The 27782-nt window shown below is 55.1% G+C and overlaps 1 protein-coding gene across 2 annotated transcripts; it reads left to right on the top strand.

Annotated features, from left to right (window-relative positions):
• The first annotated feature begins 29 nt into the window (after positions 1 to 29).
• GABBR1 (gamma-aminobutyric acid type B receptor subunit 1) lies at positions 30 to 27782 on the top strand. Of its 2 annotated transcripts, XM_069488433.1 has the most exons (23): positions 30 to 352; positions 810 to 894; positions 1563 to 1766; positions 2486 to 2671; positions 4016 to 4036; positions 5395 to 5555; positions 8915 to 9049; positions 9416 to 9586; positions 10711 to 10812; positions 11076 to 11141; positions 11843 to 12034; positions 16972 to 17214; positions 17835 to 17898; positions 19440 to 19517; positions 20859 to 21009; positions 21508 to 21640; positions 23057 to 23173; positions 23267 to 23374; positions 23771 to 23864; positions 24583 to 24710; positions 25302 to 25430; positions 25603 to 25746; positions 26364 to 27782. In XM_069488433.1, the coding sequence occupies exons 2-23, from the start codon at positions 810 to 812 to the stop codon at positions 26535 to 26537; spliced, it is 2886 nt and encodes a 961-aa protein (XP_069344534.1). In that variant the 5' UTR covers positions 30 to 352; the 3' UTR covers positions 26538 to 27782. The 2 variants fall into 2 exon arrangements, with proteins under 2 accessions (XP_069344534.1, XP_069344535.1); XM_069488434.1 differs by lacking the exons at positions 30 to 352; positions 810 to 894; positions 1563 to 1766; ... (1 more) ...; positions 4016 to 4036; positions 5395 to 5555 and adding an exon at positions 7362 to 7693.

Here is a 27782-nt window from a genome sequence, read left to right as displayed (position 1 = left end):
GTGGGAGGCGCCCTCTCCCCGGTCTCCCCCTCTTTCCCCCCCGCCCTGTCTTCCCCTGCACCCGCCTTCTTCCCTCCACCCGGAGCTTTCCCCGGTCCCCGGCGCCGCCTCCTTCCCTCCCGGCTCCCCGTTCCCGTGGCCGCCGCCGCCCCGGGGAAGGAGAGACTGGGGTGGGGTTTGGGGAAGCCAGAGAGGAGGGGAGAGACCCTGGCCGGGCTGGAGCCCGGATTCCAGGGGAGGAGGGACGGGCGGAGGGGAAAGGTGGAGGAGAAGGGAGGGGGCGCGGGGAGGAGCGGCCGGGCCTGGGGCCTTGAGGCCCGGGAGAGCCGGGGAGCTGGGCAGGCGCGCCGAGGTAAGAGCCAGGGCCCGGGGCAAGCGGGGCTTGGAGAGGGGCCCGCGGGGGCCGGCCGGCCGGCGGGCGCGGGGCCGAGCCGGGGAAGCGGGGCTGGGGGAGGGCAGGAACGGCTGGCATGGAGTCGGGGAGCGTTGGGGCGGCCGATCGCCGGAGCGTGGGTAAGCCGGGCTCCGGCGAGCCGCGGGGGCCGCGGGAGAGGAGGCGGTGAGAGGTGGAGCCCCGGGAGGGTGGGGGGCCGAGGGAGGCAGGAGGAGGGTGGGGACAGGCTTTCTCTCCTCCTCTCCCCGCACCCCGCGCGGGGCTCCGCCCCCGCCTCCTCCGCGGGGCGCTCGCCCGGTCCCCGAGCTGAGCCGGGTCCGAGCCTGCGAGGTGACCGGAGGGAGGCCGGGCCGCCTCCGGGTCCGGGCCGCGCCGGCGGAGCTCGGTCCGGTCCTCACCGCCGCCTCTCACTCAGATGCTGCTGCTGCTGCTGCTGGCGCCACTCTTCCTCCGCCCCCCGGGCGCAGGCGGGGCGCAGGCCCCCAACGCCACTTCGGAAGGTGCACCCTTGTCTGGCGACCTCGGGCCCTCCTCCACCCTGTCCCTGCATCTCATTTCTGGTCCTCATCACTGTCTCGTCAGCCCTGCTTGGCGTCCCGGCCTGGCCACCGCCTGTGCTCGGCACCACTTTACTACTCCTGACCTCCTTCTGTCACCCCACATTACTACCCAGAGCCCCTTTTCTCTGCCCACGTTACGCTACACCGCCTTTCCGTGCGGTATTTTCTCGGCCCAACTCCCTTTCCTGGCCCCACATTACTACCTCAATTCCTCCCTTTCCTTGGTCCCGCTTTGTTGTCCAGATGGTCTTATAAGCCCCCCCACTTCTCCTCCGAATTGAACTCGAATATCTCATTTAGTCCCTTTTTTGAACCAAGCTCCACCCACATATATACCCTTCACAATTTCTTACTTTTCTTCATTACCCTGACCAGCACGCTTCCCTCCGCACTTGTGGGTTCTGTCATCAGCTTTAGCCCTGGCCCTTTACTCTCTCTGGCCTTTAGCCCAAGGTTCTGTACCTGTCCCCACTCCCACCCGCCAGTACCCATCCCTTCTCTGTCCCCAGCCTGCCCACGGACCACGCCCTGCTCTCCCCTGCCTCCCGCTCCCAGTCCTTTTCCTCTTTCCCACCATTCCTCTGAGTCTGCGTCCCGCCCTCCCTCAGGTTGCCAGATCATACACCCGCCCTGGGAAGGGGGCATCAGGTACCGGGGCCTGACTCGGGACCAGGTGAAGGCTATCAACTTCCTGCCTGTGGACTATGAGATTGAGTATGTGTGCCGGGGGGAGCGCGAGGTGGTGGGGCCCAAGGTCCGAAAGTGCCTGGCCAACGGCTCCTGGACAGATATGGACACACCCAGCCGCTGCGGTGAGTAGCCTCGGGAAGCCCCTCCCTCCGCAAGGCCGTTCCTTTTCCTGCCTCAAAGTTGGCATCACGGCTTGCAAAGTCAGCACTTTAAATCCACTGCAACCAAATTCACAAACACGTTTGTTGAGTGACTACTATGTGCGAGGGATTTGGCTGTGTGCAGTGCAGGTGATAGAGCTAGCAGCCTGCACATTTCATTAGGCCACTGAGCATTGGATAAAGTAACTTTGATTATTCATCATGTGAGCTATTCTCTTTGAGGATCATTAGTGGTAGATTATGCCAAAAAATTCTAAAATGATTTCATCACATTTTTGAATACCTCTGTCTCCAACCCAGAGGCAGAAACAAAAGCCAGTTTAATATTAATATAAGCCAACTATAAGAAAAGCAAATCTGATTGTCTATCCAAAGTTATATACATCTACACATTTCAAAGCCAGAGAGCCGCCCCCTGTAGCTGAGTTTGAAGAGATCCCATTTTGTGTGCTTATAGCCCCATCTTGGGTTCCTACAATGGAAATGTTTTTTCTTTTGGGAATGTGTGGATGCTTTCAGAGTAAAGGGAGGAATGGAAGGTAGGGAGGCAAATCCTTTTTACACGTGATTTTCTGTAGAGCAGGATGCCTGTGGCTCCAAGCCCAAACTTGATCCCCTTGCTCTGTGAGGAGAAGGAGCCTTCTCCAACTCGCCTCTCTTCTTGTCCTGTCTTTCCACAGTCCGAATCTGCTCTAAGTCTTACTTGACCCTGGAAAATGGAAAGGTTTTCCTGACGGGTGGGGACCTCCCAGCTCTGGACGGAGCCCGGGTGGATTTCCGATGTGACCCTGACTTCCATCTGGTGGGCAGCGCCCGGAGCATCTGTAGTCAGGGCCAGTGGAGCACCCCCAAGCCCCACTGCCAGGGTGAGGGGAACAGCTGCCTGCACACAGCTGATGAGGACGCTTGTGCAAGGATGGGAGTTGGGTGGGAATGGATGGTGGGAAAGGATTGGGTGATATAAAAATGGGGGATGGCCTTGGAAAGGTGGGAGTGACAGCCCAATCCTTCCTTCCATCTACCTGCCTCACACTTCTTCCTGCAGTCCCCATATCCGCTTTTCGAACGTTGGGGGTTTCCTTCCTTTACCTTTTTTCATATCTTCTCTCTGCCCCCAATTCTTAGCCTCACCTTTTCTCTTTTCCTTTATGGATCTTACCCTCCCTTACCTTCTTAAGGTTTAGATGCTCCAATTTTCCCTAGACTCATTCCCTTTCTCTAAACTTAGAACTTTCAAGAATTGATCCCTCACCATTCATTATATAATTGATTTATTTTAAAGCCTCAGATGTACATCATACATTGTATTTAGAAAAACTGATAAGAGGAGATCTGGGACTGGAAACATATCAGGGTAAAAGAATTAAAATTGGGGGCAGAATTATCAGAACATTAAGGACAACCCCGGGGGGGTGGGGTGGGGTGGGAGAACAGTTCTTTTCTGTACCTCCCCAGACTACTGCCATAATTCCCTAAGGGATTGGTGTTGTGTCTGTCTACCACTTTTTTGCTATCTAGTTCTGCAAACTTCTTCCTCTGGGCACCAAACTCTCCCTCTGCAGTCACCTCTCCTGGGATGCAGGCATCCCATTCCTGTGCCTCATACTTCCTCTACCCTTGTAGACTCTTTCAAGATCCTTTGGCCTGAATTTCCTTCTGTAACTCAGCTATTCTGCTTCCAGTTGACTATCCCACTCAGGAAACTGGGAGTCCCATCAGGGGTGCATTTACTATGAAGCCAATGAAACCAAAGCTTCAAGGTGCCTCACCTACTGACCCTCTTCCTGTGCTCTAGTAACGTAGAGGGCTCCGATAATTTGTTCAAATGGTAATAGGTTTTGGTAATAATTGCAAAAATAAGACTTTTAACAGCAATTGCTTAAAGACAATTGTATGTGTAATATTTTTTCTTAAAGACCTCCCCCCAATTTTATAACATTCAGGCACCACAATACTAGATTTGCCCCTGCCTTTGCTGTTGGCACTCCTGTCTCAAAATCTGTTATCCTCTGAAAAATAAAAGAAGAAAATCAAGTCCTGACCCCCAGCCCCACCTTGCTCTTATCCTCAGGCACCCTCCCCTCAGAAACGCAGGCTTCTGCTCTCCCGGTCTTCGGCATGGACAGGTGTGGGAGGGGGCTGGGGATCAGGCCAGGGAAGCTGGGCACCAGTGGTAACTCTTCTCTGATCCCCGTCTTTCCTGCTGCCAGTGAATCGAACGCCACACTCAGGTGAGATGAGACACCGTTATCGCGTGCACTGCATCTCCTCCCCCTTCACTCTGCACCCTCCACCCCCAGAAATTCTGCCCTTAGGCCATGGGGTGTCGACCTTTTCCCACTTCCCCCCCACTTACCCAGGTTTGCGACCGTCCCCTTTTCTCCCTACCTGTTTCCTGCCTCCAGTCTCGGTTTTCCGCGGCCGCGGTCCCTCCCCTGTCCCTGCTTGGCTGCGCTGCCCTCGGTGCCACCCCCTGCCGGACTCCGCCCGCTGCCAAAAGGCAGAGCCCCTGCAGGGGGCGGCACCGCGCCGGAGCCCCGAGCTGCGCCTCCTGCCGGGCGTCCTGCCGGGGCTTCCTTCCGGCCTCTCGGGAAGCTCTGCCAGCCCCTCCTGGGATTTCACCCGGCGGACCCCGCACCTCAGCCCGGGCAGGCCTCTCACGCTCCCCCTTCGCTCTTCTCCACATCCTCCCCTTCGATCGCAGTCCTCCCTTCGCTCTTCTGCACATCCTCCCCTTCGATCGCCGTCCTCCCGCCCCTTCCTCGGTCTTTTCCTACCCGGCCGCTGCTCCCCCCACCCCGCCTTCACTCCCCGCTCGTCCGTCCCACCCGCCTGTACCCAGCTCGTCTCCAAATCCGTTCCCACCTCCAGCCATCTCCTCCCGCCCCCTTCCAGACCTCCGGCGCCAGCCCCTCGTCTCGCCCCACTCTCCTCCCCTCCTCCGCCCCTCGCTCTTCAGAGCCGCAGCCTCCCCAGCCCGCCCGCCTCGGCACGCCCCGCCCGGCCCTCTCCTCTCGGCCCCCGAGGCGGGACCCTTTCCCGATCCCTCCGCTCGGCGAGGTGGCAGCCTCCCGCCCCGCCCCCTTCCTCCCGCCCCGCCCCCTTCCTCCCGCCGCTCCCCTTCCCGCCCCGCCCCCTGCGCCCGCCGCCCGTGACGTCAGAGCCCCCTCCCGGCCCCACAGCTCCCTCCTCCTCCTCCCCTCCGTCGGTCAGTCAGTCCGCGAGGAGAGTCCGCGGTGGCGGTGGCGGTGGCGGTGGCGGTGGCGGGAGCCGCGGGGGCCGGAGGAAGCCAACCTTGCCTGCTTCTCTGGGGCCCTAGCCCCCTCCTCCCCACAAAACCAGGGATGGAGGCGCCTCCGCGACACCCCCTCAGCAGCCCTCCCCAGGAAAAGTGTCCCCCTTGAGCGCCTCCGCCTCCCCAAGCAGCTACCCCTGCCCCCAGCCATGGGTCCGGGGGCCCCCTCTCCCCGGGTGGGGTGGCCACTGCCGCTTCTGGTGGTGATGGCGGCAGGGGTGGCTCCGGCGTGGGCCTCCCACTCCCCCCATCTTCCGCGGCCTCACCCGCGGGTCCCCCCGCACCCCTCCTCAGAACGGCGCGCAGTGTACATCGGGGCGCTGTTTCCCATGAGCGGGGGCTGGCCAGGGGGCCAGGCCTGCCAGCCCGCGGTGGAGATGGCGCTGGAGGACGTGAATAGCCGCAGGGACATCCTGCCGGACTATGAGCTCAAGCTCATCCACCACGACAGCAAGGTAGCCCTGGACATGGGAGTGGGGGGGAGGTGGGGGCTTGGGGGGCAGGGGGCCAGCCAGCTACGTGGGCCTCAGTCTGAGTCGCCTGTGGGATTGCGAGGCAGACCCCTCCCATGTGTGACTAGCAGGGATGGGCTGGGGGTGCAGGAGCTTGGGGAGAGTCGCAGGGGCTGGAGGTTCAAGCTGAGGGTCCAGAGGTTCAGGAAGGTTAGTCACGCTGCTAGGCAGCCCCTTCTGCCCCGCTGCAGGAGACTCATGGAAGTGCCTGGGGCTTGGGGAAACCGGTGATGGATTTAGGTGAGGGGTTTAGGGTAGGAGCCGATCCTGATCCTCCGGGGGAGTCAGCTAACCCTGGGGTGGGTTGGGGGGTGGAGGGATTGTCAGAAGTGGGAAGCTGGATCAGGGGTTTACCTTTACCATGGCAACAAGGTAAATCTTGGCGTAGGTTGGGACTGGAAGGAATAGGGGCAGAATCAGGAAAACGTTGAGGGACTTGAGAGCTCTAGTTTGTTTATCACAACAAACAGCAAGGCAGCTGTGAGCCCTTCCCGGCTCCTTCTCATCCCTCTAGTCCCAGCCCCACTGAGGATTCCTGGGCTGTGGGAATATATGGCATGTGGTGTTTGATGGTCAAGAGGTTGGATTAGGGTCTACACTGGAGCCCCCACAATAGCATGGGGACCAGGAAGACTCAGGATACTGGGAGAAGAAGAACCGAAAAGAATGGCAGTTGTGGGGAGCTGGGGAGTGGGGAAGAGGGAAGAGTGGGGCCAGTGAGAGAAGCTGGGACATGCTGGGGAAGTTGGGTTCCGACTTTATCTTCCCTTTCCTAATTGTGGCCTTTAGGATGTGAGAAGGAGAATGGGACGTAGGGTTAGGGAGGGGGGCAGGGGGGAAGGGAGAAAAATTTAGGTCCAGGGGTTTTAGGGTGATGGTTTATATGAGATTCTTTTCCCGCCCCTCTCCCCTACAGGAATAATTGGGGGCATGGGGAAGAATGTGACACGGGGAAAAGGAGATCTGGGACCTCCTCAGATTTATCTTCTCTGACATGTGGCCCCACGGGCTTAAGGGATTGGGCCAGGGTGACACAGAGTACAGCAGGTGAGGATCTGGTGATCCTATACCTGGGGTGGACTTAGAATGTAGATTGTTTAGAACATCAATACACACCTAGAGACAGGCATGTGATGGGGGCAGAAGTGGGGCTGAAGGCAGGTGCTTGGAGAGAAGAGAGCAGGGGCGTCAGGAGCTTGGAGAGAGCCTCTCGTCCCTTCTGACTGCTGCCATCTCAGTGGTTCTCAAGCTTCAGCGTGCATAAGACACCACAGGAGTTTGTTTAAAATGGATTCTAACTCCTTGGTCAGGGATGAATCCTGAGTATCTGCATGTTTACCAACAGGAATCCTGTCCTGGTGGATGCCTGAGCTGTAGCTAACCCCAGGGTGCCTATGGGAAGAGCAGCAGGGTACAGGAAAATAATTAGGTGTTAGGGTAGGGGAGGCAGGAAGAGAAATAAAGGGTCAGATCCGGTGGAGGGGTCAAGCTTGAGACAAGACAGAGAATTGGCTATGTGGGGTGGGCGTGTGGGGTGAGGACAGGGAGGGATGGGTGCAGGCTTTAGGATGGGGAACACAGAGAGGGGAGCCCTGGCTGTGAGCTCAGACTCATCCACCATGACAGGTGAGTCCCTGAGGTGCTGGGGAGCAGATGGGGGACCTGGGAGGAGGGAGCTGGAGACGGTAGCAGAGGCAGTAGGGGGTGGGGTGGGGTGGGAAGGCAGAGAACTGGAATGTGTCAACTGGAACTGTCCTTTCCTGCTTGCAAATCCAGATCCTTGTAAGAGCAAAGGAGAGGGAGGAGAGCAGAGGAAGTTCACTGGGGAGGGGAGAGAATCCGCAGTGGGGAATAGGGTGTGGAAGGGGTAGGGTTGTAGGAAAAGGTAGAGAAGAAATGAGGAAACTAGAAGAGACGTTGGGGGCACGCATTGCCCTGTTTATATGTGTCTTGTGTGTTCTGGCACGTCCTCATTGTTCCCATTAACCTTTTCTTTAGGTGAGCAGTGGAGGGGCATGGAGGGGCCTTGGGAGAAGCTGGGGCAGGATCTGGAGTACTAGATGCTGGGAGAGCGCAGGAAGGTGGGACCTGAGAAGGTAGAGAAATACAGAGGCACAGGTGGGAGGCATAAAGAGAAACCTGCAGAATGCCGTTGAGCACTGCCCTTGGCAGGAGGCAGGGGTGGGCTGGGCAGCGGAGAGTTGGGGGTGAGTGTTGGTTCCGCCAGCTTCCCCTGGCTCCCCCTTCTCCAGCTTCCCACAGTGTCCCAAATGTCAGGCCGCAGGGGGAGGTGAGCAGGCTCTGGGGGGCTTTCTTTATTTCCTTTCTACCCGCCCCCTCCCTCACGGCAGCCTCCCTAGACCCCCTGCCTCCTGGGTCCCCTGTGCCCTGGCTCCCCACTGGCTGCCATTTCTCCTGCACTTGCTTTGGGGCTCCAGCAGCTTCTGAAATGTCACCTATCAGCAGGAGGGGAACTGGCAGTGGGAGACCCATGGCTGGCTCTTCCTCCCCTCTTCCCCTCCTCTCCTCCTTCTCTCTAGCTTTCTGCATTGTTTACTTTCCCCAGCTCCGAAGAGTCTCTCTTTCAGGCACCCCTAAAATCATCTGGTTTCTTGAGAGTTCCATTCTACTCACTCTCCCCCTTTCCTTCCTCATCCTACATTCTTCCCCACTTGCACCTCTGAGTGTTTTTTCTAATGGACCTGTCAAATGTCAGCGCCCAGCGGGAGGGGATGGATCAGGAGCTGGACCCCCTGGTGGTCTTGTTCCTGTTCTCTCTTGTTTACTTATCACTAGCCCTGGAAAGAGAAGAGGGAGGAAACAAATGGAAGGTGGGGAGAGGGAGCTTGGCAGAGGTGAGGGAGGAATTTTCATAATAGGGCTTTGAGCATGCTGTCTGGGGACAGGGGGAGAGTTTACTCATATTCCTACAAACTCTTTTCTACCCACAAATGGATAGAAATATGGAGTAAGGAGTTGGGCACCAGGGGTAAGAGGGGCTTGGGGATGTCCAAGGGTGAGCTGAAAGGAGCGAAGGCAGCGTGTGCATTAGCGCCACGGAAGGTGTGCAGGAGAGGATGTGGGTAAGGCACCAGCTGGAAGGCAGAGAAGGGAGCTTAATGAAAAAGAAGGAAAGAAAAAGACACTTGGCAGGAAGCGATGTCAGGAAGGAGAGAAAAATAGTAATAATAATGCAAATGAGTAACTGAGAAAGGAACTAGTTTGAGAAGAGAAAAGAATGGGAAATACAGGCAGGGCGGGGGCCCTAGGAGAGCCTGCCCTCACCCCTCCCCCCTGTTCAGTGTGACCCAGGCCAAGCCACCAAGTACCTGTATGAGCTGCTCTACAACGACCCGATCAAAATCATCCTTATGCCTGGCTGCAGCTCTGTGTCCACGCTGGTGGCCGAGGCTGCCAGGATGTGGAACCTCATTGTGGTAAGCAGGCTGTGGGGGTGAGAAGGTGGGGTCGCCTGAAGGAAAGGGGGGGAACTGGGATTAAGAGGACTGTGGAGGATCTGCTTCCAAGGTTCAGAGTCCTCTGCAGGCCTGAGCTGCCAAGTGTCCTAGCAACAGTGGCCCGGCAGTGCCGCAGCTGACCTCCTTCTTTGGAAGGAGTTGGAGTTAGATCAGTGGAAGAACATTCTGATTGTAAGGAGCATGTGGGCCTTTGAGAATCACTTTTTCTGGAGCAGACCAGAGGTGGGGAAGTTTGGAGGCAGGGAGAGGGTTAAAGGAACTATTAGCCACTCTCAGTGGAGTCCAGGATGTGCAAATCCCGCTGCACTCTGCCTGCCCTCCTAGCTTTCCTACGGCTCCAGCTCACCAGCCCTGTCGAACCGGCAGCGTTTCCCCACATTCTTCCGAACGCATCCATCGGCCACACTGCACAACCCCACCCGTGTGAAGCTCTTTGAGAAGTGGGGCTGGAAGAAGATTGCCACCATCCAGCAGACCACGGAGGTCTTCACTTCGGTGAGGAGGGACTGGGCAAAGGGCAGGGGGCGCATCCGTTCGAACTCCTACGGTGGGGGGGACAGGGCACAGACTCATTCTGGGGGAAGATCTTGGTCCTTTATCAAAGGAGAACACACTCCAAGGGGCTAAGTGTATGTTCTTTCTGCAGCCAGGGGGATGAACGAGGTGAGTTTTTGGGATCCTCTCCATCTTCTTGATTTTGTGATTTTTTTTTCTCCTTTGCTGCTCTGTTCCACAGACAGATAGGCCAAAAATGACTCAGTTCTGTTAAAGCAGGTTCAAGCCAAGTTGAGGGAAGAGAGGGGAGGGATATGAGATAGGAATCCAGGAAGGCAGCGATTCCAGAGGTGCTCAGGGGGGTGGTGGGTGGGTGTGAATGGGAACAGAGGGGATGGAGCCAGTGGGTATGGGGCAGAAACGGAGAGGAGGGAGAGAGAGAGAGAGAGAGAGAGAGAAGGGGGAAGGAGAAGAGAGAGGAGAGAGAGGAAGCGGAGTCAAGGGGAGAGAGGGACAGACGGACACCTGCATGGGTCTGGTAGCTGACGCTGAGAGAGAGATGCCAGCAGGCAGCAGAGGTTGAAGGGGAGGGGAAGATGTGTGGTGGTGGAGGAAAGGCCCAGCCCTGCATCTGAAGAAGGCAGTCTGCTCCCTCCCTTGTATTCCGTTCTGTGGGGCCTCTATCCACTCTATGTTCAGTGGCTCCTTAATCCTCCCCCACTTTCTCCCAGTGATTCAGACCATTCTTCTCTGATGCTTTTGTCTGTCTGCCCACTTGCTTCTTGAGGTTGATATTATCCTGTCTGTACCAGTCCCTGCCTGGTCCTCTCCTGGTTCCTCTGTTTTCCTTTCCCCCATTCTGCTGTCAGTGATAGGAGTGGGCTGAATGGGGTGGCTCCCTGGGACACAGACCCACAGAGGGGCTCACCGTGCTCCTTCCCACTTGTAAGCCGCATCCTGAGGCTCTTTCAACTCTCCCCTCCATGTGGGCAGCAGCTGTGGAGGGAAGGTTCAGGATGGCTGCTCCTTCGCTCTGGGTATTGCTCCGTAATCACCAGCTACCTCTGGTCTTTGCTCCATCCTGCACTCCACATTTTCCTGCGTATTTCTCATTCCCACCCAAGACTCTGGACGACCTGGAGGAACGAGTGAAGGAGGCTGGGATCGAGATTACTTTCCGCCAGAGTTTCTTCTCAGATCCAGCTGTGCCTGTCAAAAACCTTAAGGTGGGACAGCCGGGCATGGTGGGCGTCCTTTGCAGAGGGCGGGGTGGAGGGCGGTGGTTGGCTGGAGAGGAGAGCCAGGTGGGGGGAGTTTTGATTCTGTGAGGCAGCAGCGACCCCGGGAAGTTTGGCTCCATGGTCCGGTTGACATTTGTCTACTATCCTTTGAACCCTGTCCTTCACCGAGCACTTTGGGTGGGAAACTGAAGCTGAGAAGGCGCTGGGCTCAGCCCCTCAGCAGCTCTGTTTCCCTCTCCCTTCTGTAGCGCCAGGATGCCCGAATCATCGTGGGACTTTTCTATGAGACTGAAGCCCGGAAAGTGTTTTGTGAGGTGGGGTTGGGATCTGAAGAGGGAGTTGGGGCCGGGCGGGTGCCCTTCCTCGGTTTTCTCCCGGGATCTCCTCTCTGCATCTCTGCTCAAGTAGATAGCAAGTGATCTGGGGTGACGACGGATACCGTGTCCCTGTCCGTTGGCCCTGACTCCATCCCTTATCTGCACTCACACACACACACACACACTCACAAATGCACACTCACACAGACACGCACACACACTCTTGCACACACACACACACACACGCACGCACGCTCACAAATGCACACTCACACATGCATGCACACACATACACTCACACACGCACACACATGCACACACACTCACAAATGCACACTCACACATGCGCACACACAAACTCACACACGCACACACACACACACACACATATGCACACACACATGCACGTGCGTGATACTTTCTCGGATCTCATTTTCCTACCGCTTTGTGTTTCCCAAGGAGCCTGTGAATTCCATCCTTCCTGACTGGCTGGAAAAGGCCACTTAGTGGGGTGGGGAGGAGCTGAGAGAGAGGAATTGTTGAGCTTTTCCTACCACTCACAAGACTTGTAGATTCCACTTTTTATTAATAGCTCTGCTGTTCTTCCCTGATTCCCAAGAGGCTGAATAGTGTCAAGTGAGATAAGACAAAAAAACAAAACAGAACAAAAACTCGGCCCTCCTGGTCTCTGTGTTTAGGTGTACAAGGAGCGTCTCTTCGGGAAGAAGTACGTTTGGTTCCTCATCGGGTGGTACGCTGACAACTGGTTCAAGATCTATGACCCGTCTATCAACTGCACAGTGGACGAGATGACCCAGGCGGTGGAGGGGCACATCACCACCGAGATTGTCATGCTGAACCCTGCCAATACCCGCAGTATCTCCAACATGGTGAGGGCGTGGGGGCTTGGAGGCTGGGACCCGGGAGAGTTGGGGGGACCTAAGGAACATCTCAGGGAAGGGGAGGAGAGAGGGTGTGGAGTTGGGACATAGAGGAGGGGAGGGGCCGTGCCCCACTCTGAGCTTACGTGCGTCGTGTTTCCTGTGCTCTGCTGTGACTTCCTTCGGCAGCAGAGAGAGAACAACGATGGAGTGGTATGTTCAGTGGGTTCCTGATGAGTGGCAGGGCTGTTACCATGGAGATGAGGAGCTGTTGGTGAGAAGTCACATGAGGAAGAGGCGTTAATGATAACGCTGCTGCTTGTATTTGCAAGCACACCTTTATGGGAGCACTGGCAGAAATGTGTTTTATTTTCTTGGTGGCTTACGTTATACTTCAGAGTTGCTTAATATTCACTCGTGACTGATACACAATTAGTTTGGATCCTGATGCTTTCTTTTACTGATTCCTTTTTTAGAATTTTAGATGTAGCAGGGACTTTGAAATCATTTAGCCCCAGACCACTGGTTCAGGACAGATTTGGAGCTGGAAGGCGCATCCTCTGGTTTGGGTGGGCCGGGGCAGCCCTGCAGATAAGGGTGGGCGTGGAGAGGTGGTTCCTTCCTTGCCCAGCACTGCATCTTAAAGAGTCCAGGGATCTTGGGCGGGCTTGAAAGGGGAACCTGTGTGTCTGCTTATGACCCCAAGTGCAAACCTGCTTTGGAGAGCGTGCTGGGGTGAGTTAATGGTTGTAAAGCTCCCAAATAGCTTATTGAAAAATGTCTCAGATATGTGATTCAGTGATCCTAACAGCAATACTGTGTGTAGATTTATCATTTACATTTTATAGACTCAGAGAGGTTTAATGTCTCAGGTCATGCAGCTACCGAGTGGTCCAGCTGGAATGGAATCCTAGTTAAATCTAACTCCAAACTGCTCTGCCTCATCACTGCTCACGGAGAACCGTGGAGCCTGACTAAAAAGTTTGTACTTTTATCTGCTAACACTTTTTAGCCAGTGGCAGTTTTTGAGCAAGGGAGGAATAAGATTCGGGAAGTTGGTTCTGGTGTTGGATCCTGATGAAGATCAGCAGCCATGTGGACTCTGATCACAGACACTGTCCTGTCTGTGATTCTAAGGGGACTCTGTGCTTACGGTCTCTTAGCTGAAAAACACAATGAAAAGATTCTGGAAGGTCACTGCCCTGGAGCGTACCTGAGAGGCGAGTCATCCTCAAGAACCTGGGGAGGTAGTGGAGCTGGCTGCCAAAGCCAGGAAGGCTGTTGGTGCCCTGAGCCCAGGACCTGCCGGTCATGGCTTCTGTCCCATGGCAAGGGACTGGAGGAGCCCGACAGAAAGTGGAGCGGTTGGGACTGTAGAGGGACACCTGAGCTTTGGAGCAGGATGACCTGGAGGGTCTCTGTCTGGCTCTCAGTCTCTAGAGAAAGGTAGTGTCTGCCTTGGAGGCCATAGGGTTTCTAGTGACACCCAGCCTAAAATGCCGGGTGGAGAAGCCAAGATTTTCCAATAGAGGATTGCAGCAGGCTTAGCAACTGTCTAGGGAAGAGATTATAAATGAATCAAGCAGCACCAAGACCTAGAGGGCCAGAGCTGTGGAGACTTAGAAGAGAAGCAGAGTTGCCTTTGCTCTCTGACAATGGCATTATGTTTAGACCAGTAGTTCTCAAACTTTACTGTCATCAGAACCACCTGGAAAGGCAGTTAGTACACAGGTTACTGGGCCCTTCCCTTGAAAGTTCTGATTCAGTAGATCTGGGGTAGGGCCTGAGAATTTACATTTCTAGCAAGTTCTGGGGATGCTGATACTACTGGTCTAAGTATCACACCTTGAGAACTATTAGTCAGGGCAGTGGTTTTCAACCAGAGGCTGCAAGGTCTGGAGACATTTCTGGTTGTCACCACTGGCAGTGGTAGTGTGGGGAGGGATAGATGTTCCTGATACCTAATGGGTAGAGGCCAGTGACGCTTCTAGATATCCTACAATGCACAGGACAGCCCCTGCCAAGAAAGAGCTGTCCTGCCCAAAATGCCAATAATGCAGAGACCGAGAAGCTGGTTGAGAGAAAAAATCTTTGGGGGCCGTATGTGGAAGTGGGGAGTGAGAGTGGCTTAGGAGAACTATAGCAGTGGGCTGGAGGGGAGGTGAGAGGTGGCGTGTCTGGTGATACGGTTTTGAGTAACTCCTGATTGGGGTAGAGCTTCCGTCAGACCTGGGTCCGATACAAACGACAAAGCTCAGGGTGTACATTTTAGATTGCTGTTCAGCATCCATTCTCACATATAGCGACAGCCAGACAGGGCCGTTGAAAAAATTAGGATCATACATTTGCATTTGGTTAATTCATTAATTTCTATGGGTTGTGGGATTTTTGTTGTTCAGTTTTCCTGCCTAGTAAAATTTCTCTTTGAAAATTTATAACCATATCTCTGCTGTCTCAAGGGAGAAAGATTGTTTTTTCATAATTTCAGTCGTGGGGGGCAGAGGTGCCCCCAGTGGCCAGGTGTTTCAGTGGCAGTGACCGGGAGTGCACAGGCAGTGTGAGGACCGGGGCAGGGGTGGCAGCACGCCGAGCGGATTAATCCCTTCCCATCTGGGTGGGTTTTGGAGCAGTGTTTACTTTGAACTGAAGATTGGGTGGACCCGGAAGCCAAAGGACTGCTCAGTCAGTCAGTCTGGCTGCTGTGTGTGCGGCGGCAGGTGCCTGTCCACGTCGGAGGAGTGCAGGGCGGCTGGTGAGAGTGTGGACTTCGGTGCAGACTGCGCGCGTTTGAATCCCAGCGCTGCGGCTCACCAGCACTGTAACTTTGTGCCAGTTATATGACTTTTCTGTGCCGCACTTTTCTTATCTCTAAAATGGGGTTAGTAATATGTAGTCTATACATCATTGGATTGTCTGAGGATTAAATACGTCAATATACATACCTTTAAAAAGTGCCTGACATATAGTAAAAACAATATAAATGTTAGCCATTGTCATCATCGTCATTATTCTGTGCAGGGAGGGGTGATATTAATGAAGCATTTCAATAAAAGAATTAAGAGGACTTGGAGAATTGAAAGATCTAATGTGATTCCAAGGTTTCAATCTCATGTACTGGGAAGTATTCAGAGATGAGGAAAAATTGAACTTTGTCTTGGATATTTTGAATTTGAAATTATTGATCATGCAGTTACACATCCTTTAGAGTCAGTTGGAGACACAGATTTGGAATATTGAGATTATGTGGTAGATCTGAGTGTTAGTTACAAAGATGAGGTCGAGACAGGGAAATTTACAAAGAGAAAATGTAATTTACCTTATACCCAGCATTTTATACATGTTCTTGTTTCATCCTTATACTAACACTTTAAGGTAGTAGTAGTCCTATTTTTGTCTGAGATTTCCTAGCAGGTAAGTGAATTAATTAGAATTAAAATTCATCCATCCAATAGACTTTTTATAAGAAATACTTTTTTTAAGAGCAGTTTTAGGTTCACAGCACAATTGAGAGGAAGGTACAGAGGTTTCCGATATACCCCACGTGCACATCCTTCCCCATCAGCACCCCCTCCAGAGGGCACCTTTGCTACAGTGACGGGCCTACGCTGGTACGTCAGAGTCACCCCAGGTCTGTAGTTGACATTAGAGTTCAGCCTCTGTGTTGTATATTCCATGGGTTTGGACAAACGCATGCTGCCATGCATCTGCCATCACAGTGCTATACAGAGTGTTTTCGTTGCTCTGTCCGGTGGACATTTACTGTTTGTGCACTGTGGGCTGGGCACTGTGCTAGATGCTACTGCCTAAAGGAAGAGTGGAACTCGGTCCTGCTCGAGGGTGGTAGAGCCCAGGCCTGTGTGTCCGCACAACCCAGACTGTTTGCACTGCACTGCCTGCCCCTGTCCTTTGCGTCTCCCACCCTCCTTCTCTCCGGAAAGCTGAATAGAGAGAAAAGTGGACAGGGCATTGGAGACAAAGATATTTGTCTATTCTTCATTCATCCACTGCTTTCATGCGGGTGTGTGCGCTAATACATTCCAAACCCAAACCCCTGTCTGTGCAGTGCCCCTGTGTGTCACTTGTGCTTTGCCAAGAAGTAGTCGCTGAGTCTTTCCTTGTGTGGTTTTGGGAGGTGAGGAAGGAAAAATGTGATTTTCTCCATTATGTAGAGGGAAGTTCCAAGAGGTTAAGTGATTTACCTACAGTGCTTTAGCCAAAGAAGTTTACTGCCAGGTACACAAAGTCAGGGCTTTTGACCCGTTTCAGGGGAGAGTTAAAGGAACCATAATTCTTTTTCACTGTCTTGAAAAAAGAAGGTTGAGTGTTGGGAGGGGTGAGTAGGATTGAATAACGGACTTCAAAAATATGAAGAATATTTCTGTAGTTCTCAGTCTTCTGAAAACCCTCCAAGAGGCAGCGGACTGAAAGCGCAGGATGACAGGAAGTTAGCACACCCAAGGACAATCTGCCTGGTTGATAAGCAGTGAGAAAGGCCGTGGTGTCACCTTTTCTAGGACCTTTCAGAATTGCAGGAACGTTAGATCCTGGACCAAGTCTGTTGAGAAAGTCTGAAGGATGAGAACATTGGCGTCGCAGCCCTTCGTTGGAACATCCGCGTCCCTTCCTTTGCTCTGCCTCTGCTTTCTGTCCTTTGCCTTTCATTACCCAAAGTGTGTATGCGTCGAACTCCTGTTTGTGGTTCTGAGCTCGCAGCTGTGCACGCTGAGGCCATTGGACCCAGCTAATCCCGGCTCTACTCTAGTGGCTTCCAGTCTAGGCAGACACACGGGGATAAAGATTTTGAACATATGTATGTTCAATCTGACAACATGAACACACACCATCCACTCAAGTCTCAGTGTTTGAGCCAGAATTGGATTGTACCTCCCCCCCCGCCCCTCCCCGACGCACATTCCAGTTCTCTCCTCCTGTTCTTCCCTTTCAAGACCTCCCAGGAATTTGTGGAGAAACTAACCAAGCGCCTGAAAAGACACCCTGAGGAGACAGGAGGCTTCCAGGAGGCACCGCTGGCCTACGATGCCATCTGGGCCTTGGCGCTGGCCCTGAACAAGACATCTGGAGCGGGTGGCCGGTCCGGAGTGCGCCTGGAGGACTTCAACTACAACAACCAGACCATCACTGACCAGATCTACCGGGCAATGAACTCCTCGTCCTTTGAGGGTGTCTCTGTGAGTCGCCGCAACTTCCTTTGCGGTCCCTCGTCTTGCCATGGAGAAAGGCCCCTTCAGAGAGAGCCCTCTCCTCCTGCACGCACACATTGTCTTTCTTGTCACTTCTCTCAATAATGCCCTCAGACCAGGGCGTAGGGATCCCCAAACCAGACAAGCACATTAAAGGCTAGAAGGGAAACAATGATGCATTCCATTTCTTTCAGCCCCTCCCCTCATTGCTTGTCAAACCAGTTCAGGCATATATGAGTCAGAGGGGAATCGTAAGATTTTAAAAGAGGAAACAGTCTGGAATATTATCTGCTTATTGCTTTTAAAGTGGGAGAATTAGTGCCCAGAGGGATTTGGTGACTTGCTCAGGCCACACGGCCGGAAGCCAGGTCTGCTGGTGCTCTGTCTGGGGCTTTTTCCCATTCAGATCTCATGGGGAAGCTTCTCCAAAGAATGTTGTTTCTAAAATCTAGGGTATGGGCATCTGGGGTGTGTCCTATATGCAGGCGGACGCCATAAATAGCATTCAGAGGCTCAGGTACATCAAACGCAGAGGGATTCAAAGAGTCCCTGATGTTCTTCACTTCTGCTTCTGTCCCTCTGCCTTCCGCCACGCTCCCCTCCCTCAGGGCCACGTGGTGTTTGATGCCAGCGGCTCCCGGATGGCGTGGACGCTCATTGAGCAGCTGCAGGGTGAGTGCGGTGGCAGGAGGGGACGGGAGGGGAGGTGCGGCTTAGGCTGGGGGTGGGCCAGACGGCGCCTGGGGGAGGACGCCGGAGACAGCGAGAATTGCCTTGGCGCCCCCCTCCTGCCCTTCTGTTTTAACGGTGTTCATTGTGCTTTTAAATAATACTAATAAAAAGCTTAGATTGGATCACACTGGCTGTGTTCTTGAAAAGGGGCATGCAGATTAAAAACAGCCACTGTCATTCCCAGTGGCTTCTATTTCAATTTCAGAACTTTCCCTTTGGTGGCTTGGGTTGAGGGGTCGATGACCTGTCAGTTAGACTCATGGAAAGCTGTATCTAGGAAACCTGCTATTTTTTAAGGGAATCCATTGAATTTCCTTGCCATGTAAACTATCATTTCTGATTCATTTGTAGTAGGTAGAGAGTGGCTTTTCTAGATCGTATGTATATTTAAAAATTTTTTTTGGAGAGAGGGTCCTGCTCTTTTACCCACACTGGAGTGCAGTGGCACAATCATAACTCACTGCAGCCTCGAACTCCTGGGCTCAAGAGATCTTCCTGCCTCAGCCTCCTGAGTACCTGGGACTATAGGTGTGCACCACCACACCTGTTTATTTTTTTAAATTTTTTGTTGAGATGGAGGTCTCACTATGTTGCCCAGACTGGTCTTGAGCTCCTGGCCTCAAACGATCCTCCTACCTTGGCCTTCCAAAGTGCTGGGATTATAGGTGTGAGCCACAGCACCCTGCCTAGATTGCATTTTCTTATAATTTTGCACACTTACGTATTTGCAGAACTTCCATGAGTTAATTTTTCAACTCTACGACACTCTCAGCCTTTTACGGCGTGGCCAAAAAAGCCATTTCTTGGCCACCTGTGAAAAGTTTCTTTCTTCCCCTCTCCCCACCTCCCACATCCTCTCGGCTCTTCTTTGTATCCAGAACAAGAGGAAATGGACTTCAGCCATGGTGAAAGGGTGTGAGTTGGCTTTTGAAGGAAAAGTTATGGTAACTGGGACAGTTCTAGAACAGAAATCTTAGAAGTGAGTGAATTTTACTTGGTGGCTCTTTAAGAGGCAGATGTAACTTATCCAAGGAATTAGAACCCAAGCCAACGGAAGGGAAATTTCTAAAGGTAAAATGAAAGCCACTGGGAAAATAGATCCTGTCCATCATGAGAAGGAAGATAACCAGAAAGATGTTGAAAGCTTAAGAAGCCAGAATCAAAGCGAGAGACGTCTCGCCGAAAGAGGCGCGAGGAAGTAGAATAGGTGGCAGACGTACTGTGCGGCTTCTCGTGGAAGGGTTTTAAACGTACAAGATATTCTTATTTACCCGAGTTGCCTTGGGAACCGCCTTATGTGGCTTTGGAGTCAGGTCGCTGATCAGGAGACCCCTAGGTCCGTCCAAGCGTGGGTTAGGGGCTCAGGTGAAGACGAAATCAGATTCAGCCGTGGAAAGCAGCTCTAGGGAAGTGGGAAGCTGCGCATGCCTGGCTAGGATCGGCTCTTCGGCTGCCTGTGGTCACTTCTGTTGTCTGCCCAGGTGGCAGCTACAAGAAGATTGGCTACTATGACAGCACCAAGGATGACCTCTCCTGGTCTAGAACGGATAAGTGGATTGGTAAGTGGATCTTGTCTGCATTTTCCTTCAGCCCTCTGAACAATCTAGGAAGAGTCGTGCGTTTGAATGAGGCTGGAGGTGGGGGCCGTGAGGTTGGAATGTGGCTGGGAGCCGGGCCAGGGCAAAGGGTTGAGAGTGGCTACAGCTTCCAAGACGTGGGCAGGGGAGACTGGTGTGTTGGGAGGGAATGGGTGGGGGGCAGTACTATTTTTAATAGTACATTGCTGCGATAACTGGGATTAGAGGCGGGGGGTGGGCAGAGGGCGGGAAATAGAAACTCCATTTGGGTTTCCCAGATGTCCTGGTGCCTGGATACATCTGAACCAGCTACTTCAAGCCTAGAGCTGCCTCTGTCTGTCTTCCTCAGGAAAACGGTTGCTTAAACCGTAGGGAAGGATGCAAAACCTCATATAATTGCCATCTGCTACAATGTGCTTTTTAAAGAGGGAAAGTAGCAATCGCTCTTTGTGCACTTGGTGGCCTAAGTGATAGGAAACGGGAGAGAGTGAGGGTGGGCAACAGGAAGGGCCCCCTGGCAAAGAGAGGATAGCTCCTTGAGGGCGGGGGGAGGCCCAGCGTCGCCGACAGCTGCGTCTGCCTCCCCAGCGGAAATCTAGTCATTCCCAGCACTGCTGGAGTCTTGCAGTTCTTTTTAGATGTGAATTTAGGACAGTGTTCCGTGCTGCTGTAAACGCTGCCGCGTGGCCTCAATTGCCCCCCTTTTTTTAAACTAAGCAAATTGAAATTAGTTATTTTCGTGAACTCTAACAAATTTGAACTTCCACTTAATAATAACTGAAAAACACCTTTGGGAATATCACCCTGCCAGGGTTAAAATCTCAGATCAGTGTTCTTGGTTTTCGGGTTTTTTGCATAGGGTTTGGAGACCACACCTGAGACTTTGAGGGCCCTTTAGCTTTATGATTCTGTGATTATCTTTTGAAGCCTTTGAGTCAGGTTATAGGAGACCTTATTAAATTTATTTCTCAGCTGTCTCTTTCTTCCCCCTCTCATTTTCCTTTTCTGCAAGAAAGACAGGAAGGCAGAAAGAACAAACAATAACAAAAAAGACAACTGTGGGGACACGCCCTAACCCTTTCCCAGCCTCCGGCCGGAGCTCACGCCAGCCTCTCGTCGCCTTCCGATGCTTCCCGAGGGCCCTGGCGTCAGCGAGCTCCCGCCTGCAGCCCCTGTTCCGTGCACTCAGGGCCTCGTGTCCTCAGCCAGGGACGGAGCCCATCAGCAGCTTAGTCCTTCGCCCCTCTCTCCCGTCCCACCTTCATGCCTTTGTCCTCTTCCTTTCTCTTGTCCCCTCCCCTCGTCCTCCCCTGTGCCATGCAGGAGGGTCCCCCCCAGCTGACCAGACCCTGGTCATCAAGACATTCCGCTTCCTGTCACAGAAACTCTTTATCTCCGTCTCGGTTCTCTCCAGCCTGGGCATTGTCCTAGCTGTTGTCTGTCTGTCCTTTAACATCTACAACTCACATGTGCGGTAAGTTTCTCTTCTGACTTTCCCTTATGCCGCCTGCCTGTCCAAAATAACGACTGTGCCCCTTGAGGGATGGGGAATGAAACCAGTGTAACTCCCAATGCCACGTATCATGGAAGTTTTCATTCCGACTTGCTGAGATTGAAAAGGGGGAACTGGCTATAACCCCCACCCCTGCTCCAAAGCAGCTAACTGGAAAAACAGAAAAGAAAAGGAAAAACAACCTTTGAGGCCAGGTCGCACAGTCCTGGGCTCTGCATCGGCAGGTCTGTCCTGGTGGCCCCATGCTGGGGTCCCTCTGCAGCCCCAGCCCCAGCTGCGTGACCGGGTCGCTCTGCTGCCCTCTCTAGTCCCGTCTTCCTTTGGTGCCGTGGCCCTACGGAGGGGTCATGCCGTGGCCCTACGGAGGGGTCATGCTGTGGCATGGCATTTGGAGAGCCCAGCCTCCCTGAAGAAGAGGGGTAATCCTGTCTCCCTCTCCCCCTCCCGCCCCTGCCCTAGTTATATCCAGAACTCACAGCCCAACCTGAACAACCTGACGGCCGTGGGCTGCTCGCTGGCGCTGGCTGCCGTCTTCCCCCTTGGCCTGGATGGCTACCACATCGGCAGGAACCAGTTCCCCTTCGTCTGCCAGGTGAGGAGGTGGTGGGCACACGCCTTGCAGGATGCGGCTCTCCCAGCCCCCTCGGGGGCCCCTTCCACAGTGTGTGGTCCCGCCTTTCCCTGCCTCTTGTCCCTGTTCCTTCCTCCTAGCGTCACCCCTGTGCTTTCTGCCTCTGTTCCTTCTTTCTGTGCCTCCAGACCTTTTTCATTCTGTGTTTACTTGTCAGTTCCGGCGTTGCCATGGCGTGCCTTGCAGGGAAAAGGAGGGAGGCGCTGAAGACAAAGGAAGGGGGTCTGCTCAAAAAACCCTGAACAATGAGGGCTTGTCTGTGGTGTGGGGGCTGAGAACCGGAACTGTGGACCCCCCTACGGCAGCCTTGGGGGGGTTTGGAAGGATGGAGGCAGAGACCTAAACAGACAGCAGAGTGAACGGGGCGGGGGCGGGAGAGGGGGTCCACTGCCACTCAGGGAGGGGGGACTCCGAGACTCTTGGTACACGGAGGGTTCTGGGGCTGTGGCGACAGGCTGGCTTCAGCAGTGATATTTGAGTGGTTCTCTATTACGCTGGTGGGAAACATTCAGTCTTTTCCCTGATTCTGCCCATCCTTACTCTCTCTCTTTCCTCTGCCCTGTGCTGCCCCGATCATCTGTGTCCGTGGCATTTGCACGCACGTGGCATTTGCACGCACACGGCATTTGCACGCACGTGACATTTGCATGCACACGGCATTTGCACGCACGTGGCATTTGCACGCACACGGCATTTGCACGCACACGGCATTTGCACGCACGTGGCATTTGCACGCACGTGGCATTTGCACGCACGTGGCATTTGCACGCACGCGGCATTTGCACGCACGTGGCATTTGCACGCACACGCACATGCAGTAATCAGGAGGCGCCAGCGTGTGCTGGGAGAGGCAGACGATTAGTGCGATAGGAGAGGTGGCATTTGAATATGGAAGGATGCATGGAGTCCTGTCAGCTGGGGAAACAGAGGAGGGTCGCTCCAGGGCCGTGCGGGCATCACGTGGCTGGCAAAGACACGAAAGAGAGTGGGCCAGGAGAAAGCGAGTAGTTCAGCCCGGCTGGAGTGTGCGGTGCACGAGGGCCTGGGAGATGAGCCTGGGCAGGCCGGTGGGGCCGCATTGTGAGGGTCTGTGTCACACCCGGGGGACTTCAGGCTGTATCGCACAGGTACTGGGGAATGGTCAGAGGTTTTTGGCCCTAAATCCCGGTGATTGTGGCAAGATCAGCTGGTGGAGAAGTAGAGGATGGAAAGGAAGAACTGTTGAAGGAGGGGAGACACCCCCTCGCTGCCCTTCCCCTCTCCGTTCACCATGTCCCCCACGGCTGCATCCTGCTGCTTTGCCACCAGCCCGGCCCACACTCCCTCCTGGCCTCTGCCCGTCCAGCCGCTCCACCTGCGCTCTCTCCCCGCTTCTAGGCCCGCCTCTGGCTCCTGGGCCTGGGCTTTAGTCTGGGCTACGGCTCCATGTTCACCAAGATCTGGTGGGTCCACACGGTCTTCACAAAGAAGGAGGAAAAGAAGGAGTGGAGGAAGGTGAGCTGCTTCCCAGTCCTCAGCCTCAGCTCCTTGGCTCCTGGGGCTCGGAGGATTTTCCCGTGACGTGCCCGTGCCCCTGTGCTTGCCCAGACCCTGGAGCCCTGGAAGCTGTATGCCACGGTGGGCCTGCTGGTGGGCATGGACGTCCTCACGCTCGCCATCTGGCAGATTGTGGATCCTTTGCATCGGACCATTGAGGTACCGCTGAGAGGAGGTGCTGGGATCGGGCTGAGCGGGGCCCACTGGCCAGCCGGGCCCTGGCGCCGTGTGGCCTCGTGGGATGCAGCTGCTGGTGAGAGAGGCCTCCGCCTTCTGAGCACTGGAGATGTGTCCTCTCCTTCCTAGAAGGAGCCTGCCAGAGGCCTCTAGCTGCAGCTGAAGAAAGGGAATGGTGGGATCCGGGAGGGCTGTAGCATTTCCAGGCATCGGGAAAAGTGGGGAACAAGCACTTCCAAGGTGTGCCCAGGCCTGGAGTGAGAGTCGGCATCAGCATCGAGGGTCTCCTAGGGCAGGTGGGGGTCAGGCGCTGAGCAGAGTTGAGGAGGGCAGGGGCGGGTGGCAGCCATCTGTCCTGTGGCCCCATTTCTTACGTAGACGTTTGCCAAGGAGGAACCGAAGGAAGACATTGACGTCTCTATCCTGCCCCAGCTGGAGCACTGCAGCTCCAAGAAGATGAACACGTGGCTCGGTGCGTGGACGTGGGGAGAGGAGGGCAGTGGTGCAGTGAAGGTGGGCGGGGCGGGCGGCGCAGCGGGCCTGGGGCAGCAGCGAGTTCGGGAGAGGAGGCAGAGGCTTCCAGCCCAGCTGCAGCGTCTCCCTCTGTGGTTGCACTGGTATTGCCTGAGAATAGAGGTGAGTTGCTCTTTTGTGATGAGGAGCTCAGGCTCCAAAGCAGAGATGAAGAGGAATTTGTGTTCAGCAAAGGACGCGTGGGGTTGGCCCCTCCTTGATGCCATCTGTCTGGTCAGCTCCCTAGATGAAAAGCGGGGATGTGAGGTCATGGGTTCGGGCCCCACTCGGTCTTATTAGCGTTGCCCTGATTATGGCCACAAATGGCAAAATGTCCCACCTGGACGGTGAGGAGTGAGACGCTGTGTGTGGCCCGGATAGCCCGTCCCCAGCTGTTCAACAGGCTCTAGCCTGACTGACAGCTGCTTACAAGCGTGTCGTCCTGTGTGAATCCTAGGAGGCTGCTCGGGGGTCTGGGCAAGGTGGGTGGACATAGCGGGTGGGCGACACAGGCGAGGTGTGCTGGGTCGCAGGGGCTGGCTTGGAGAGGAGAGCCCCCTGCCCCCTGTGGAGCTGGGAGGTGGAGCACCAGTAGGTGAAGGGCAGAGAGAGGACGAGGACTGAGTGGGGAGCGCAGAGGTCCTTGTTGCCCAGGTGACCCTTTCCTGCCCCCCTAGGCATTTTCTATGGTTACAAGGGGCTGCTGCTGCTGCTGGGAATCTTTCTTGCTTATGAGACCAAGAGTGTGTCCACTGAGAAGATCAATGACCACCGAGCTGTGGGCATGGCCATCTACAACGTGGCGGTGAGCACTGGCCCCGCGGCAGTGACCCTGTGGGCTGACCACGGCAGTGACCCTGTGGGCTGACCACGGCAACCGGGAAGAATCAGGCCCTAGATCTGGGCTCAGTCTCGTGGAATTCTTAGAAAGTTTGTTAATACCTCAGATTTATAAAGCACTTTATGTTATAGTCTATAAAGCCACTGCAGACATTAAATTATTCATCTTCTTGCAGCCAGTGAAGCAGGTATTGGAACCTCATTGTATAGGTGAGGAAGCAGAAACACAGAGAAGTGAAAGTTCTGGTTCCTGGCTGGGCTCTGAGTGGCGATTTCTTGCTGGCTCTCCCCAGGGCTGCCCTTGGAGGGCGGGGTGTGCAGATCCTGGGGATCCCCGCCCTGAGGGAGGGGTTGACCTGGGGCTGGGAACTGGTTTGGGGCAGTTTATTTGGGATTCTTCTCAATCTGGATTTGAGGACGATCCAGAATTTGGATTCTTTTCAAATGGAAAGTTCACCAGGACTCTGTCCTCTAGGCTGTCTCTGGGGGAAGAAGACCCTGGATCTCGTCTGAGCCTGCAGATCTGAGGCTCCCCTAACCCGCTCCATCCCTCTAGGTCCTGTGCCTCATCACGGCCCCTGTCACCATGATTCTGTCCAGCCAGCAGGACGCAGCCTTCGCCTTTGCCTCTCTTGCCATCGTTTTCTCCTCCTACATTACTCTGGTTGTGCTCTTTGTGCCCAAGGTGAGGTCCCATGGGCCCTCCACGCTGCCCTCGCACGACTCTGTTCCCCGCCCTTGCCCACCCCTCCGCTCACTCCCTTGTTTTGGGCCCAACTCGTCCTTCCACCTCCAACCCTCCACCTGCTACGCGGCACAGGCCCTGCTGGCCAGCCCACGCCCCCCTCTGCCCCCAGATGCGCAGGCTGATCACCCGAGGGGAGTGGCAGTCTGAGGCGCAGGACACCATGAAGACAGGGTCGTCCACCAACAACAATGAGGAGGAGAAGTCCCGGCTGCTGGAGAAGGAGAACCGCGAACTGGAGAAGATCATTGCCGAGGTGCGGCGGGGTGGAGGGTGAGGCGGTGGGGTCGGGGGAGCTGTGAAGCCCGGTGCCCATGATTTATGGAAGGAGGGTCCCGGGAGAAAGCCTGCAAGGAAGGGAGTGCAGGGGGCAGGATTCAGTCTCGGGCACAATCTGGCGTCAGCCTGGTCGGTGGAGGGCGCTGCGGAGTGGGAGGCAGGAGGCTGGGTGGCAGTGGGGAAGGCAGCTGTGAGCTGTTCAGCCACCACAGCAGCTGGATGTCACGTGTTCCGCCGGCAAAGGGGATGTGGCCGGCGCCCACAGGGTCCACTGGGCCCCAGGCAGTGGTTGGGGCTGGCGCAGTGCCAAAGAGGGGCGTGTCCAGCCAGGCTGGCATAAATTTCTGTGTGAGCCACTGGAGCTCCTTCCCCATTTCCTCCTTTTGTTTTAAAATTCCCTCTGCTTTCCCTGACCTCTTTTTTTCACTGATGCTCCCATTACGTTCTTTGGCTTTCCTTGTTCGGTTCTGATTCCTCATTTAAATTCCCTGTCACTTGCCCTGTGTCCCACCCGTTTTTCTGTGCCCTTCCTCTCTTTCCCTCCCCACCCCCACAACCTCCCCTTCTCCCGCTGGCAATTGTTTCTTCCTCCAGAAAGAGGAGCGCGTCTCCGAACTGCGCCATCAGCTCCAGTCTCGGCAGCAGCTGCGCTCCCGGCGACACCCCCCGACGCCCCCAGACCCCTCTGGGGGCTTGCCCAGGGGGCCCCCTGAGCCCCCCGACCGGCTTAGCTGTGATGGGAGCCGAGTCCATTTGCTTTACAAGTGAGGGGCGGGTGAGGGAGGACAGCCACTTTGGGGGTGGGGAGAGGGAGGTGGAAGGGTGGGGGACTCGGGAGGCAGGGGCTCCTGTCCCCAGGGGAAGAACAAGCCGTCCAGTCCCATCTCTTGTAAATACGTGTCCATCTGTGCGTGCTGGGCTTATGTGGGCCCCTAATACCTCTGGGAAACAGACCTTTTTCTCTCTGTCCATTCATGTAATTTTATATCACTGCTTCCTCGTTTGGTCTGTCTCTGTTGGGAGCGGCCCACTCCCTGCACCCCCTCTCCTGTCCGCTTCTCTCCCCTTTGTCTGACCTCCGCAGCTCCTCCGCCTTCGCACTGGGCCCCACCCAGCCCCACCCAGCGGGGCTCTCCTGACAAGTGCTCTTCCCGCCGGGCCTTTCCTTTTCTCTGTCCTAGTCTCTCCGTCCTCCTTGCGCTTCCACACAGGCCCATGTTTTGTTCCCCCTGAATTTGGCTTCTTCTGGGGACTCATTCTCGCCAGGCTCACTTGCCCCTGCCCTGCCCCGCGTGCCCGCGCTGGCCACACACGCATGCTCCCGTCTCGCGCTTGTGCCCACGCACACGCTCCCGGTCACACGTGCTCTCCCTGAGTGCTTTCTTCATGCTTCAGTCACGTGCTCACCCACACGCCCTGCGCTCACAGCTGCGTGTGCCCCTCTCCCGGTCACGGGCTGGCCCTCGTGTGTCTGGGTGGGCGTGTGCAGCGTGGCTAGCATGCTGGGCCACGTCTCTCCTACGTGCACACGTCATGTTCATCCGTGTGTTTCCCTGTGTGCCTCAGTGGACCTGTGTACCTTCTTTCCTTTGCACCTTAAAATCGCCGTGTTCCTCCAGCAGAGCACGAGCACCCGCCCTGCACCGTGCGTGCCCTCGGCCCAGTGCATGCTTGGCGGGCCGTCCTCGCGCTCCCTGCTCACGCGGTCTCAGTCTCTGCTCCGACTCCCCCGTCCCCTCGTGCACCACCCTCAGTCTGCGCTCACAGTCACCCTCTCCCGAGGTTGCTCCCTGTCATTTTGTGTTTTTTGAGGAGAATTAGGGGAAAAGAAATGGGGGCAGGTTTGGAGAGCTGCTTCCAGTGGATACTCGCTGAGAATCCTGAGCAAAGGAAGGACCCGACTGCTGGGATGGACAGGGGACCCCATGGGGCGGACGGCGGCGTCCCTTTCACACTGTGGTGTCTCTTGGGGAAGGATCTCCCCACAGCTCAATAAACCAGTGAACAGTGCGA

Source organism: Eulemur rufifrons, chromosome 15 (genome assembly GCF_041146395.1).
Source record: "Eulemur rufifrons isolate Redbay chromosome 15, OSU_ERuf_1, whole genome shotgun sequence".
In the NCBI taxonomy this organism is placed as follows: domain Eukaryota; kingdom Metazoa; phylum Chordata; class Mammalia; order Primates; family Lemuridae; genus Eulemur; species Eulemur rufifrons.
This window is presented reverse-complemented; position numbering and strand designations above follow the sequence as displayed.